This window comes from Berghia stephanieae, chromosome 9, assembly GCF_034508935.2.
Source record: "Berghia stephanieae isolate SIO BIC M18660-M18661 chromosome 9, UCSD_Bste_1.3, whole genome shotgun sequence".
In the NCBI taxonomy this organism is placed as follows: Eukaryota; Metazoa; Mollusca; class Gastropoda; order Nudibranchia; family Aeolidiidae; genus Berghia; species Berghia stephanieae.
The window spans coordinates 10,397,496-10,414,995 of NC_088368.1; the positions used below are offsets into that span (position 1 = coordinate 10,397,496).

The window sequence follows — 17,500 nt, forward strand, 5'->3', positions numbered from 1 at the left end:
ATTGACAATTATAGAAAAATCTTTAATTCAATAAAATTGTTGAAAACAAAGTTTTGTTGTCAGATCTAGTCAGTGATGCCAAAACTCCGGTTTCACCGGAAAAAACTCCGGTCTGGAGCAAAAAATTCCGGGCTCCGGGCAACTCCCGTCAAATTCCGGTGAGGTCAATTTGTTCCAAGGATACCCCCCCCCCCCCCCCTTCCAACCACGACATCATCATCATTACCACTATTATTACACCATCATCACCACACTACTACTGCAACCACCACCACATCATCATCACTACCACTACTACTACAACCACCAGCTTCACATCAATCACCACCACTACTACTACAACCACCACACACATCTTCACACCCTACTACTACAACCACCACCACATCATCTACCACTACTACTACAACCACCACACACATCTCATTACCACACTACTACAACCACCACCACCACATCATCATACCACTACTACTACAACCACCACCACCACATCATTACTACCACTACTACTACAACCACCACACACATCATCACTACCACTACTACTACAACCACCACCACCATCATCACTACCACTATACTACAACCACCACAACCACATCATCATACCACTACTACTACAACAACCACCACCACCACATTATCATACCACTATACTACAACCACCACAACCACATCATCACTACCACTACTACTACAACACCACCACCACCACATCATCATTACCACTACTACTACAACCACCACCACCACATCATCACTACCACTATTACTACAACCACCACAACCACATCATCATTACCGCTACTACTACAACCACCACCACCACATCATCACTACCACTACTACTACAACTACCACTACCACATCATCACTACCACTACTACTACAATCACCACCACCACATCATCACTACCACTACTACTACAACCACCACCACCACATCATCATTACGCTACTACTACAACCGCCACCACCACCACATCATTATTACCACTACTACTACAACCACCACCACACACATCATCACTACCCACTAATACTACTACACCACCACCATATCATCATCACTACCACCACTACTACAACCTACACCACATCATCATCACTACCACCACTACTACAACCACCATGACCACCACATCATCATCACTATCAATACTACTGCAACTACCACCATCACCTCATCTTCATAACTATCCACCACTACTACTACTACAACCACCACCACCACATCATCATCATCATCACTACCACTACTACTACAACCACCACATCATCATCATCACTACTACTACTACTACTGCTAATGCTACTACTATACTACAACAACAACCACTACAAAATCATCATCACTACCACTACAACCACCAGCACCACATCATCATCACGACCAGTACTACTACAACCACCACCACCACATTATCATCACTACCACGCCTACTACTACAACCACCACCACATCATCATTACCATTACTACTACAACCACCACTAGCACATCATCATCACTACCATTTGTACTACAACCTCCACCACCACCACCACCACATCAACATCACTACCACCACTACTACAACCACCACCACATCATTATCATCACGACCACAACTACTACAACCACTATACCACCACCATATCATCACTACAACTACTACCTCAACCACCACCATATCATCATCACTACCACTACTACCTCAACCACCACCACCACCACCATATCATCATCATTACCACCACAACTACAACATCAACCACTATCACATCTTCATCACTATTACTACAACCACCAACACCACATCATCCTCACTACCACCAGTACTACAATCTCTACCCTTAGGTTTTGGCGCTTTACTTCATTTGAAATAAGGAAACTTTGGGATTGTAAATTGCAATGTGTTTATGTATCATAATATACACTGTAATTCTAATCAGTTATCTATTTAGAACTATACAATATGTAAGCACAATGCCAAATATCGTTTTTTGTGCGCGGAAATTCCTCTTTCGGCATTGAAATTCCTACGAGTGGTGGCTGAAATTCCTGTGAGCGAAATTTAAAGTTGGCGTCTCTGTCTAGTATATAAAGTAGTTTAAAGGATTAATTTAAACACAAATTGGTCATTTTTTAAACTAGGTATAATGTCTACTGTGTTATCGCCCCTGAAAACTATGAGTTTTTCCATTTCAAGTAGGCAGGTCTGCTATAGTATGAAACATACAATAAATAATTATAATAATAATAATAATAATAAATGTGTATTTATATAGCGCTTTTGCCGAAGCTACAATAGCAATTGCTTGCTACCCTTTGGATAGGATGCAAGTCTGTCACAAAGTACTTTCCGCCAAAACAAATAGACAAGCTACCCAATCACTGCTGGGTGGACAGGGGTGGGGAGGGAGGTAGAAAAAACCCTGGATTGATCTCAGTATGTTTGGATGTGAAGCGAGTGCTTTACCAACTGAGCTATCAGGCCAATTGGTAATACTGATTTGATTTGTGTCTTCATTTCAGACCAGGCAGAAGTCATTGAGAAACAACCAGAAGTTGTCAGGCTTCGCAGACGGAGACGGCTTGAAAAGAAATTCAAGTCTAAACATGAAGTGGATGGCGAGGAGAAAGACATGCCTAACCAGGAGTAGAGAAGAAAAGCATTTGTTTGTTGGTTTATTTTATTAATATAGATGGCATTGTTATGTCTGTCTGTTATGCTATAATTGCTGTGATTGTCATCATCTTTATTATTTATCTCATCCCATCATCGTTGGTATTTTATCATCAACGACATCATCATCGTCATCACCATCATCATCAAACGACATCATTACCATCATCATCATCATCATCATCATCATTATCATTACCATCATCATCTTCATTACCATCATCATCATCATCATCATCATCATCATCATCATCATCATCATCATCATTATCATCATCATCATTACCATCATCATCATCATCATCATCATTATCATCATCATCATTATCATTACCATCATCATCATCATCATCATCATCATCATTCATACTAGCCTCCATGAAGGATTATTGTGAAGCATGATTTCTATGAAAGAACAGAAAATCTGAAGAAATATTTCAATGAAATATGGAGTGACTTGTTTCAATTCTTGTTTCAATTCCTTTGAATTTTGTTTATCTGACAAGAGGTTTTCTAAAAACTTTCTTTATTTCATGATACAGTGGAATCCTGTTAAATCCACCACCATCAGACCAGAAAGTTTGGTTGACTTGAAGCATGGTTGACGGTATCCAGTGTCAATGAAGACACTTGGATAAGAACAGAAGATTTGGTGGGAGAAACAAGAGGTGTTGGTTTTAAGCACAAGTTGACTTTAAGAGTGTTGATTTAAGCAGATTCCATTGTATATTCTCTGAACCTGAATTCTGCCCGTACATGAAAAAACACATTTTTTTCCATTTGAGTCAAATATCAAAGCACCAAATTATGGAGCAGACACTGGTGTGTAGGATACGAACCTGTAACCCTGTGTATGAAACAGTGACAGACAAAGCAGTAAGAAAAAAAATCAGCCTGCCTCACTGAGAATCGAACCTCAGACATTCTGATTACCAGTCCGACATGCTACCAGTACACCACAGAGGTTATCCGATTGTTGGGACAATTTTAATTCCTATATGTGTCAGTGCATGACATAATCAGTCGGAAAGTGAAAATTTTGGATTTGTATTTTTTCCATTTTCTGAAAGAATATTATGCTCCCCAGAGAATTTTAATCTTATCTTTATTTGAAGTAAATCGGATGATTTTTCATGACGTTATGGTCAGATGTATGAGAAAGGTATCCAGCAACTTTTTTCAAATTTCATACTTTTTCAACTTGACCAGCTGTAAAAATATTTAGAAGTGAAATTAAGCTTTGGTATTTCCCGTAGATGTACAAAAAGGGCTGATTTAATCATTTACGACAAGTACTAATTTCTGATCAAAATTGACCTTCTAACTAAACTTGACAATATCTCAGTTCAAACCTTTTCACCATCCGACTGATTATGTGATTCACTGTAACATATTTTTCACAAAGGAACGTTTTACCTCTGTGAATCCTGACTTTACGTCATAATAAAAAAGAGGATGAAGACAGGATATGCTTGGCTAAGAATAAGAAGCTCATAACATTGCCATCCGGAAGTATAACGGACCTACACACAAAACTGTGTGTATTCATGAACGTTTATAGTCGATTTAATACAGTTTTGTGAGAATTACTCATAAACGCAGATGGCAAAAAACAATAACAAAGACCTGAGTGCTTGGTTTTTATTTTGAAATTATCACCGTGACAAATTATGGAGCAGGCACTGGTCGAAGGTCAATGTTTGGAAAGTTGTGTATGAAACAGTGTCAGAAAAACCAGTAAGAAACATACTAGAAAAACAGAACAGAACATCCCATAAAGTTACATATTTCAGTTAGGAAACATCTACAGGGCTCAACTGTATGGTCTTTGCTTCATACCTGAAAGGTACAGAGTTCGATCACCCACTGCTGCGCTGTGTGGCCTTGAGCAAGTCACCTCGCTCTAGCTCAATTTGCGGCGATGCACTGTGTCTGACGCCTGGGTTATTCCAGTGTTTCCTTATATAGACACTAGAGACAAATTTCCCCTTTGGGATGAATAAAGGGAATTTTATTTAACTATTTTTCAAACATTGATCACTCTACATTGATAACTTGTCCCTGTATTATCAAAACATCATATAGATAGTATGAAGTTGACGTCAATCAGGTCTTTGTTATTGTTTTTTGCTGTCCATGTTTATGAAGAATTCTCACAAAACTGTATTAACCAGACTATAAACGTTCAAGGATACACACAGTTTTGTGTGTTGGTCCGTTATACTTCTGGATGGCAATGTTGTGAGCTTCTTAGCCAAGCGCATACTATCTATTGGCAGAGACTTCCAAGTCAGAGTGACACAACAAAGCTGCTACGAGCGGTGGACTGTCAACGTAGTCATAAACAACAAGGAATACATAACAGCTTCATGAAAGAACAAAATGCCAAACACTGAACGTTTCAGGCCCCAAACCCTTCTTCAGCCAACAACAAAGAACAATAAAGACATAGATACATTACTAAAAAACAAGATCGACGACTAAATAATATTTCGTACGAAATTGGGATTTTTTGTCTTTTTTGATGATGTTCTATTCCTTTTTGGTTTTGTAAAACTATTACTACTACTACTACTACTACTACTACTACTACTACTACTACTACTACTACTACTACTACTACTACTACTACTACTACTACTACTACTACTACTACTACTACTACATACTACTACTACTACTACTACTACTACTACTACTATACTACTACTACTTTCTACTACTACTACTACTACTACTACTACTACTACTACTACTACTACTACTACTACTACTACTACTACTACTACTACTACTACTACTACTACTACTACTAACTACTACTACTACTACTACTACTACTACTACTACTACTACTACTACTACTACTACTACTACTACTACTTACTACTACTAACTACTACTACTACTACTACTACTACTACTACTACTTTCTACTACTACTACTACTACTACTAACTACTACTACTATACTACTACTACTACTACTACTACTACTACTACTACTACTACTACTACTACTACTACTACTACTAACTACTACTACTACTACTACTACTACTACTACTACTACTACTACTACTACTACTACTACTACTACTACTACTACTATACTACTACTAATACTACTACTACTACTACTACACTACTACTACTACTACTACATACTACTATACTACTATTACTACTACTACTATACTATACTATACTACTACTACTACTATACTACTACATACTACTACTACTACTACTACTACTACTACTACTACTACTACTACTACTACTACTATTACTACTACTACTTACTACTATACTACTACTACTATACTACTACTACTACTACTACTACTACTACTATACTAACTACTACTACTATACTACTACTATTACTATTACATACTACTATACTACTATACTATTACTACTACTATACATACTACTACTATACTAGTACTATACTAGTACTATACAGTACTATACTATACTATACTACATACTATACTATACTAGTACTATACTATACTATACTAGTACTACTACTATACTATACTAGTACTATTACTAGTACTAGTACTATTACTAGTACTCTATACTATACTATACTATACTATACTATTACTAGTACTATTACTACTACTACTACTATCTATCTACTACTACTAGACTACTTACTAACTTACTACTACTATACTACTATACTACTACTACTACTATTACTATTACTACTACTACTACTACTACTACTACTACTACTACTACTACTACTACGACTGTATCTTGTATACTTGGGAGAAAAACTCCTTCACAAAATCCTCCACAATTGTGGCATCTGGGATGGTGGCCAATCCCGTAGATCCCAGCTGTGCCTTGTTTGGACAACTCTTTCTTGCCCTGAGTGGAGGGAGGGAAAGGATTGGCTGTTTCATGATAGGTTATATGGTATAAAAATGGATGAATGAATCAAAATACGGACGTGGTTAGAATATGGATAGGTGACATCACCTTTAAAAAAAAAACCAAAAGTATCTAATGTTTTTATTTGTTTTTAAGTGTTTTACGGCGCTTGCAATACATTTAGGTCATATCAGCGCCAGTAAAAAGGAAGAAAATTGGACAGAATAAACATTGTCGATGTACAATTAAGGGATTGAGGAAAAAGTAAGACAAAGGGGAATGGAACAAAAAGGGAACATATTATGTAGAATCCAAGGGCATACTATCAAAGTACATAGTTTGAGATAGCTACAAGTTTCCTCCAGACACAAGCACAAGATCCCATTAAGAAGAATACACTCAGATGTTTATAAATCATTTATTAAATATTTTAAAAAACTAACAGTACATAACAAAGAGATGATTTACAAGGAAAAAATTATCATCTCAAAACTATAATATGCATTCGACTGTTCCTCCAGTACATCCCGCAGGGCCAGGACAAAACCCAATAATTATCAAGACATGACAGAAAGCATGTTGGAAAACGATATAAGCGGATAGAAGACACGAGCAAATACCTCACTGCTCACTAATTGGGAGCGGGAATCTACCAGCCAAAAGTATGAAGGTGGTGATGATAATAATGATAGAGGTAGATGAAGATGGTGAGATGATGATAATAATGATAGAGTGTAGGTGAAGATGGTGATGATAGATAATGATAGAGTAGTGAAGATGGTGGTGATGATATGAATATAGAGTTACGATGAAGATGGTGGTGATGATAATAATGATAGAGTGTACGATGAAGATGGTGGTGATGATAATGATAGAGTGTACGGTGAAGATGGTGGTGATGATAATAATGATAGAGTGTACGATGAAGATGGTGGTGATGATAATAATGATAGAGTGTACAGTGAAGATGGTGGTGATGATAATAATGATAGAGTGTACAGTGAAGATGGTGGTGATGATAATAATGATAGAGTGTACGGTGAAGATGGTGGTGATGATAATAATGATAGAGTGTACAGTGAAGATGGTGGTGATGATAATAATGATAGAGTGTACGATGAAGATGGTGGTGATGATGATAATAATAGAGTGTACAGTGAAGATGGTGGTGATGATGATAATGATAGAGTGTACGGTGAAGATGGTGGTGATGATGATAATGATAGAGTGTACAGTGAAGATGGTGGTGATGATGATAATAGAGTGTACGGTGAAGATGGTGGTGGTGATGATAATAATAATAGAGTGTACGATGAAGATGGTGGTGATGATAATAATGATAGAGTGTACAGTGAAGATGGTGGTGATGATAATGATAGAGTGTACGGTGAAGATGGTGGTGATGATAATGATAGAGTGTACGGTGAAGATGGTGGTGATGATAATGATAGAGTGTACAGTGATGATGGTGGTGGTGATGATAATGATAGAGTGTACGATGAAGATGGTGGTGGTGATGATAATGATAGAGTGTACGATGAAGATGGTGGTGATGATAATGATAGAGTGTACGGTGAAGATGGTGGTGATGATAATAATGATAGAGTGTACGGTGAAGATTGTGGTGATGATAATAATGATAGAGTGTACAGTGAAGATGGTGGTGGTGATGATAATAATGATAGAGTGTACAGTGAAGATGGTGGTGGTGGTGATGATAATAATGATAGAGTGTACAGTGAAGATGGTGGTGATGATAATAATGATAGAGTGTACAGTGAAGATGGTGGTGGTGATGATAATAATGATAGAGTGTACAGTGAAGATGGTGGTGATGATAATAATGATAGAGTGTACAGTGAAGATGGTGGTGGTGATGATAATGATAGAGTGTACGATAAAGATGGTGGTGGTGATGATAATGATAGAGTGTACGGTGAAGATGGTGGTGGTGATGATAATGATAGAGTGTACGATGAAGATGGTGGTGGTGATGATAATGATAGAGTGTACGGTGAAGATGGTGGTGATGATAATAATGATAGAGTGCGATGAAGATGGTGGTGATGATAATAATAATAGAGTGTACGATGAAGATGGTGGTGGTGATGATGATAATGATAGAGTGTACGATGAAGATGGTGGTGGTGATAATAATAATAGAGTGTACGGTGAAGATGGTGGTGATAATAATAATAGAGTGTACAGTGAAGATGGTGGTGATGATGATAATGATAGAGTGCGATGAAGATGGTGGTGATGATAATAATAATAGAGTGTACGATGAAGATGGTGGTGATGATAATAATGATAGAGTGTACGATGAAGATGGTGGTGATGATAATGATAGAGTGTACGGTGAATATGGCGGTGATGATAATAATGATAGAGTGTACGGTGAAGATTGTGTGTGATAATAATGATAGAGTGTACAGTGAAGATGGTGGTGTGAGATGATATAATGATAGAGTGTACAGTGAAGATGGTGGTGGTGATGATAATAATGATAGAGTGTACAGTGAAGATGGTGGTGATGATAATAATGATAGAGTGTACGGTGAAGATGGTGGTGATGATGATAATGATAGAGTGTACGATGAAGATGGTGGTGGTGATGATAATAATAATAGAGTGTACGATGAAGATGGTGATGATGATAATAATAATAGAGTGTACAGTGAAGATGGTGGTGGTGATGATAATAATAATAGAGTGTACAGTAAAGATGGTGGTGATAATAATAATAGAGTGTACAGTGAAGATGGTGGTGATGATAATAATAATGATAGAGTATACAGTGAAGATGGTGATGATAATAATATAGAGTGTACAGTGAAGATGGTGGTGGTGATAATAATAATAGAGTGTACAGTGAAGATGGTGGTGGTGATAATAATAATAGAGTGTACAGTGAAGATGGTGGTGGTGATAATAATAGAGTGTACAGTGAAGATGGTGGTGGTGATAATAATAATAGAGTGTACGGTGAAGATGGTGGTGATGATAATAATGATAGAGTGTACGATGAAGATGGTGATGATGATAATGATAGAGTGTACAGTGAAGATGTTGGTGGTGATAATGATAGAGTGTACGATGAAGATGGTGATGATGGTGGAGATGATAATTATAATAAAAATAGAGTGCACGATGAAGGAGATGGCGGTGGTGATGATGATGATGGAAAGATGAATGATAACGACTTTACATTGTGATACATTTTACCCATGACAATGACAAGAGTATTTTGTTGCCTTCCTTACCCGTGCATTTCGCGTGCATTGCGTCAAGTCATCAATGAGAGCATCACAAGAGTTGTTGTGGTGTGGCATGATGGAACAATGGAGACAGTTCGGGTTCTGTTGCCGTTCCATGACCCACCCTGAATACAAAATGGGTAGATTGATTATGTATATTCCAATGGAAGACTGGGATAGCCGATGTGAACCGTTGTCATTTGAATTCACAAATGTGATTTGGTTGTAGTAGTAGTGGTGGTGATGGTTGTAGTAGTTGTGGTGGTGGTTGTAGTAGCGGTGGTAGGGATGATAATGTGGTGGTGATGGTCGTAGTTGTAGTAGGGATGATGATGTGGTGGTGATGGTTGTAGTAGGAATGATGATGTGATTGTTGTAGTAGGGATGGTGATGTGATGGTTGTAGTAGGGATGATGATGTGATGATTGTAGTAGGAATGATGATGTGATGGTTGTAGTAGGAATGATGATGTGATGATTGTAGTAGGGATGGTGATGATTGTAGTAGGGATGATGATGTGATGGTTGTAGTAGGGATGATGATGTGATGGTTGTAGTAGGGATGATGATGTGATGATTGTAGTAGGGATGATGATGTGATGGTTGTAGTGGATGATGATGCGATGGTTGTAGTAGGAATGATGATGTGATGGTGATAGCAGTGGTGGTAGGGATGATGATGTTGTGGTAGGGATGATGATATGGTGATGGTTGCAGCAGTGGGGGTGGTGGTAGGAATAGTGATGTGGTGACGGTGGTTGTAGTAGTGGGTCTCACTGCCCTAATTTCCCGATGTCTATTAGGGCAATATCGCCCCATTAATCACACCTATTTCATAATATGTCTATCATTGGCCGTGACCTTTGACCGCTACTCCTACCCCTTTTCTCCATGAGGTCAGCCACGACAAGAATGTCTACATCCGGGTCATCAGATCCAATGGCAAAGCAGGTCATGTGAGGATTCCCCATGATTTTGAGCCCCTGGGGATAGTCAATGAAAATTGGATTCAACAGTCGTGACGTCACTTCCCTCGTAATGACGCATAATAACTTAATAACTGGTTCTAAACTATCGGAACAATGGCGGACGCCCTTATGAAATACTTCTCCGACGAGCATAAAAGTGTATCCAGAGGAGAAAAACATAAATCTGATCATGTTAATGTTTTGACTTTTATGCATTCTGATCACATGACATGTGAAAAAGTTCTAGCCAGCGTGAAGAATAAAAAGTACCGATTTTCTTTGTTTAGAACCAAGCTGCTGGTTGCTGGACGGACGTGACGTCAGACTATTGAATCCTATTGGATATCTTGTCATTCATAACAAATGGTATAGATGCTATGGGAATTAAACAGCTGGTCGAAGAGGGCGTTTACTATTTTACTTCCGGCTGGTAGAAGACACACTCGGGAAGAATGGCTGAGAGATGGATGAACGGTTGACTGTCTGTCAGAAATTGATGTCCATTACAAAAATAGATTGTTTTGCGGACACACAATTCCTAATTTTTTTTCTCCATCAAACCATCATTACAAGGCCATACCATGCATCCGTTTGTCCATCAAACCATCATTACAAGGCCATACCATCCATCCGTTTGTCCATCAAACCATCATTACAAGGCCATACCATCCATCCGTTTGTCCATCAAACCATCATTACAAGGCCATACCATGCATCCGTTTGTCGATCACACCATCATTACAAGGCCATACCATGTATCCGTTTGTCCATCAAACCATCATTACAAGGCCATACCATGCATCCGTTTGTCCATCAAATCATCATTACAAGGCCATACCATGTATCCGTTTGTCCATCAAACCATCATTACAAGGCCATACCATGCATCCGTTTGTCCATCAAACCATCATTACAAGGCCATACCATGTATCCGTTTGTCGATCACACCATCATTACAAGGCCATACCATGTATCCGTTTGTCCATCAAACCATCATTACAAGGCCATACCATGTATCCGTTTGTCCATCAAACCATCATTACAAGGCCATACCATGCATCCGTTTGTCCATCAAACCATCATTACAAGGCCATACCATGCATCCGTTTCTCAATCAAACCATCATTACAAGGCCATACCATGCATCCGTTTGTCCATCAATCCATCATTACAAGGCCTACCATGCATCCGTTTCTCAATCAAACCATCATTACAAGGCCATACCATGCATCCGTTTGTCCATCAAACCATCATTACAAGGCCATACCATGCATCCGTTTCTCCATCAAACCATCATTACAAGGCCATACCATACATCCGTTTCTCCATCAAACCATCATTACAAGGCCATACCATGCATCCGTTTCTCCATCAAACCATCATTACAAGGCCATACCATGCATCCGTTTCTCCATCAAACCATCATTACAAGGCCATACCATACATCCGTTTCTCCATCAAACCATCATTACAAGGCCATACCATGCATCCGTTTCTCCATCAACCATCATTACAAGGCCATACCATGTATCCGTTTGTCCATCAAACCATCATTACAAGGCCATACCATGCATCCGTTTGTCCATCAATCCATCATTACAAGGCCTACTATGCATCCGTTTCTCCATCAAACCATCATTACAAGGCCATACCATGCATCCGTTTGTCCATCAAACCATCATTACAAGGCCATACCATGCATCCGTTTCTCCATCAAACCATCATTACAAGGCCTACCATGCATCCGTTTCTCCATCAAACCATCATTACAAGGCCATACCATGTATCCGTTTGTCCATCAAACCATCATTACAAGGCCATACCATGCATCCGTTTGTCCATCAAACCATCATTACCAGGCCATACCATGTATCCGTTTGTCCATCAAACCATCATTACAAGGCCATACCATGTATCCGTTTGTCCATCAAACCATCATTACAAGGCCATACCATGCATCCGTTTGTCCATCAAACCATCATTACAAGGCCATACCATGCATCCGTTTGTCCATCAAACCATCATTACAAGGCCATACCATGCATCCGTTTGTCCATCAATCCATCATTACAAGGCCTACCATACATCCGTTTCTCCATCAAACCATCATTACAAGGCCATACCATGCATCCGTTTCTCCATCAAACCATCATTACAAGGCCATACCATGCATCCGTTTCTCCATCAAACCATCATTACAAGGCCATACCATACATCCGTTTCTCCATCAAACCATCATTACAAGGCCATACCATGCATCCGTTTCTCCATCAAACCATCATTACAAGGCCATACCATGTATCCGTTTGTCCATCAAACCATCATTACAAGGCCATACCATGCATCCGTTTGTCCATCAATCCATCATTACAAGGCCTACTATGCATCCGTTTCTCCATCAAACCATCATTACAAGGCCATACCATGCATCCGTTTGTCCATCAAACCATCATTACAAGGCCATACCATGCATCCGTTTCTCCATCAAACCATCATTACAAGGCCTACCATGCATCCGTTTCTCCATCAAACCATCATTACAAGGCCATACCATGTATCCGTTTGTCCATCAAACCATCATTACAAGGCCATACCATGCATCCGTTTGTCCATCAAACCATCATTACCAGGCCATACCATGTATCCGTTTGTCCATCAAACCATCATTACTAGGCCATACCATGCATCCGTTTGTCCATCAATCCATCATTACAAGGCCATACCATGCATCCGTTTGTCCTCTTTACAAACCTATCATTTACAATATTGTCCTAAATTCAATATAGCTATAGATATATATAATAATAATAAATAATAATAATAATAATAATAATAATAATAATAATAATAATAATAATAATAATAATAATAATAATAATAATAATAATATAATAATAATAATAGTTTCTATTGCGCCCTTTTCCACACAAAAAATGCTCGGAAGCGCTTATACATATTCACTTGCGATCAAATACATCTTTCAACAAAATCAATAAAATCCCTCACAGAAAACTGAAAGGACATACTCTTGTCTTCACAGAGGCTTTAAAGGAGGACAGAGAATTACAGTGCCTGGTGTCCACTGAAAGAGCGTTCCATACATAGGGAGCAGCAGAATGTACGAAAGCACGTCGTGAAACATTCGACTTAGGAATCAAACGATTCAAGTACAGGGAAGTTGATGAAGGGGAGAGAGATTCGGATTGTAGATAGAAAGATGAGATGACAATACAAGTAGTCATCTAATAAATAAATAAATAAATAAATAAAATAAATAAATAAATAATAATAGATAAATAAATAAAATTCCCTTTATTCATCCCCAAGGGAAATGTGTCTTTAGGGTCTATTCCAAAGGAAGACTGGAATAACCCAGGCGTCAGCCGCAGAGCAGCGCCGCAAAGTGAGCTAGGACGAGGTGACTTGCTCAAGGCCACACAACGCAGCAGCGGGTGATTGAACTCGGTACCTTTCGGGTAGGAAGCAAAGACCGTACCACTGAGCTACGCTGCCACAATAAGAAAGATATATTTTCAATTGAATGAGTAAACTATGTATATGTTAATTTTGTTTCAAGTGCTGGCTGTATCGTATCAAGTGAGGCGATTTTCGTGTCTATGTTAAACAGGGGGTTATTCTTTGTACAAAAGAATGTGAGGCTATGTGGTCTTGTGTTATGACACTTTCATTTGGATAGGAAGGTTCTGGGTTCGAGCATCGCTCGGCGCATAGTTGAGTTCTTGTAAAGGGCCTTTACTCACATTCTCTCACCGTACTCATGTGTAAAATGAGTACCTTGCCGTTGACAGCGTTGTCGTTGTCGGGAAAAAAAAATATATATATATATAATCGCCTAACAGGCGTCATGTTTCGTTCTACATGTTACATGTTGCTGTTGGTCAGGGGCCCTTTTGTAAAGGCTTTGAGCACGTTTAGTGGATATTGCACTATATATAAAAGCTCATTTATTTGTTGTTTGTTTGTTTGTTTGTTTACAATATAATTCACGGTAATGAAATCTCTCCTCCTCTCCTCGTTTCAGTTGTCGATGGCATCATTAAGCGTATAAGGCTAATACCCAAATAAATGTCCCATTTCCTTGCGGATACAGGCGCCATTCAGACTGACACGTTCTGTGTTCGGCAACCAACGGCAAATACGAACGTCGTCGAGTTAAAACTGGCCTGGGAGATGACGACGATGATGGAGTCGATGTGTGCGTGCTGTGGTTCAAAGTAAACAGGCAGGTCACAGCCGGCGTCTGTTTGAACAGCCAGTGGAGCATCGAGGTAACCAGGCCATTGTACAGTTAACCAATGGAATCTGGATAAACACGTAATTAACATTTGGCCATAAAAGTCATCCTTCAAATATCGACCGATTTAAATGACCCTCATCTTGGCAAAAAAAAAGACTTCACGAAGTCCCAGGTTTGAGAGTTTTTGCTAAGATGAAGGTCATTTAAAAAGCAATCGATATTTGAAAGTCGAGTTTTCTGGCCAAATTCTTAAATACGTGTCTTTTTCCAGGTACGTCCGATTATAACTGGTGAAATCTTTGAAAAGGGACGGTGGCCTGCATTGCGATTACGGGAAGTGATACAATTACAAATAGAAGGGACGAAATTTAGTCGCTCATCTCCTTTCATTATTATTGTTGTTTTTAGACACCCTCTTTGGTGACTGGTTCTCATTAAATTCTATCAATCAGATTATAAACGTTCAAGGTTACATATAGTTTTGTGTGTCGGTACGTTAAATCCGGCTGGTGGGTGTTGTGAGTATATTATCTAAACGCATGGCATCAATTAAACGTGATGAAAATTTAGGATACAACTAACACCGAGATTGCAGATAAGGAAATTGTTCTTGCGAATCGTAAGGCCAGGGAAGCTAGAGTTGATCCCGGTTTCAGTGCCGTTAAACTACGGGAAGTTTTCATTGTTCGCTACCCATTTGAGTGGGGGTCCCGAGAACTCAGTTGGTAGAGCACTCGCTTCACGCGCAAAGGGACAAAGATCGATCCCGAGTTGCAGTCGGGATTTTATTCTGACCCCCCCCCCCCCCCCTATCCACCCAGAAATGATTGGGTAGCTGGGTCTGTTAGAAAGTACTTTGCGATAGACCAGCATCTGTCCAAAGGGTAGCAAGCAATTGCTTTTGTCCGTTTCACGCTATAAAAACCGGGATAAACTCCGGCTCCATGGACCTATTGGCTCTAAAGAACTACTTTACCCATTTGAGAAGGGTGCTAGTCTTGGCAAAGTAAAGTACTTTCCGCCACATTTAATGTTCAAATCTACCCAATCACTGCTGGGGTCAGATACAACCGTCAAATACACCCAGGACCGATGGCGGTCTCTTTGCTTATGGGGTGAAAGGTCAAGGTCTCTCTCTCTCTCTCTCTCTCTCTCTCTCTCTTCTCTCTCTCTCTCTCTCTCTCTCTCTCTCTCTCTCTCTCTCCACTGTTGAATGAAAATATAAATTTAATAATATGAACGGTTCTTGTCTGTAAGAGAGACTTTAGCGAGAACTAATCACCAACTGGCTCCCTAAAAAGTAAAAAAAAATGACAAAGAGCCAGGTGACGTCAACTTCATTCAATCTATGTTTTTAATAATTCTCCGTTTAATTGGGAAGATCGGATAATAATAATATTCTGTCGTGGGAATGCAATACGTTCCCGTCTACGCGGTGCTCAATGCACTACAAATAATATGCTAATCTTATGCTCGAATTACAGAACAATTTCATCATCCATTATCATGAATTAACGTAGATTTGTACCTATATATATAGTCCCAGTTTTCAATTGTACATGTAGGGGATATAGCTCAGTGGTAGAGCATTTGACTGCAGATCGAGAGGTCCCCGGTTCAAACCCGGGTGTCCCCTTTATTTTTTATTTTTTTTTAAATGTTCCTCTTAACTTTATCTTTTCTTCCTTTTAAAATATGTTTTGGTCCTCTAACATATTAATGGGGGAGGGTGGAGACCCCCCCCCCCCCCCCCCTTGCAAATTGAAAAAATAAATAATTTTTATTTAAAATAACAACCCCCCCCCCCCCAAAAAAAAAAAAACAAAAAAAAAAAAAACAAAAAAAAAAAACAAACAAAAAAAAAAAAACAACCAAACAAGCGAAAAATACAATCAAAACTTGAGCTCTGCCTTAAAAAACAACCCAAAAAAAAAGCAAACAGACAAACAAAAGAAATGTATTATAAAATTCTTTCCACGACCATAATAACAATCATGATAATAGGTAAGTAATTGGATTCAATAGTCTGATGTCATATCCGCCCAGCAACCAGCAGCTTAGTTCTAAACAAAGAAAATCGGTACTTTTTATTCTTCATTCTGGCTATAACTCTTTCATATGTCATGTGATCAGAATGTCTAAAAGTCAAAACATGATCAGATTTATAATGTTTTTCTCCTCTGGACACACTTTTATGCTTGTCGGAGAGGTATTTCATAAGGGCGTCCGCCATTATTCCGATAGTTTAGAACCAGTTACTAGGTTATTATGCGTCATTACGAGGGAAGTGACGTCACGACTGTTGGAGCCTATTATGTGTAGTTACTCCACACAAGTGTCAGGACATATTGCTACCCGATTCTCTATTCTGGGATACAACTGATGTAAGCATCGTTAACACAGTTTTGTTGATGGATTTTGGTATTTATTCATCAATATTTATAAATAAAAAA

At 38.8% G+C, this 17,500-nt stretch overlaps 2 protein-coding genes and 1 non-coding gene across 3 annotated transcripts in view; 2 read left to right on the plus strand and 1 right to left on the minus strand.

The window, feature by feature from the left end:
* The window catches only part of LOC144979655 (uncharacterized), a 26,066-nt gene extending 22,949 nt beyond the window's left edge, over positions 1 to 3,117 (plus strand). Inside the window, exon 12 of the mRNA XM_078926485.1 lies at positions 2,521 to 3,117. Within this exon, the coding sequence (XP_078782611.1) occupies positions 2,521 to 2,648 (128 nt within the window). The 3' untranslated portion in view covers positions 2,649 to 3,117. The remainder of the gene's footprint in view (positions 1 to 2,520) is intronic.
* A 3,318-nt stretch (positions 3,118 to 6,435) lies between these two features.
* The window catches only part of LOC144979120 (uncharacterized), a 50,898-nt gene continuing 39,833 nt past the window's right edge, over positions 6,436 to 17,500 (minus strand). Inside the window, 4 exon segments of the mRNA XM_078925719.1 lie at positions 6,436 to 6,517; positions 6,519 to 6,562; positions 9,829 to 9,947; positions 10,702 to 10,804. Coding sequence (XP_078781845.1) covers positions 6,436 to 6,517; positions 6,519 to 6,562; positions 9,829 to 9,947; positions 10,702 to 10,804 — 348 coding nt within the window.
* Trnac-gca (transfer RNA cysteine (anticodon GCA)) lies at positions 16,612 to 16,683 on the plus strand. Its single transcript has one exon. It is a non-coding gene; the product is annotated as a tRNA-Cys (tRNA).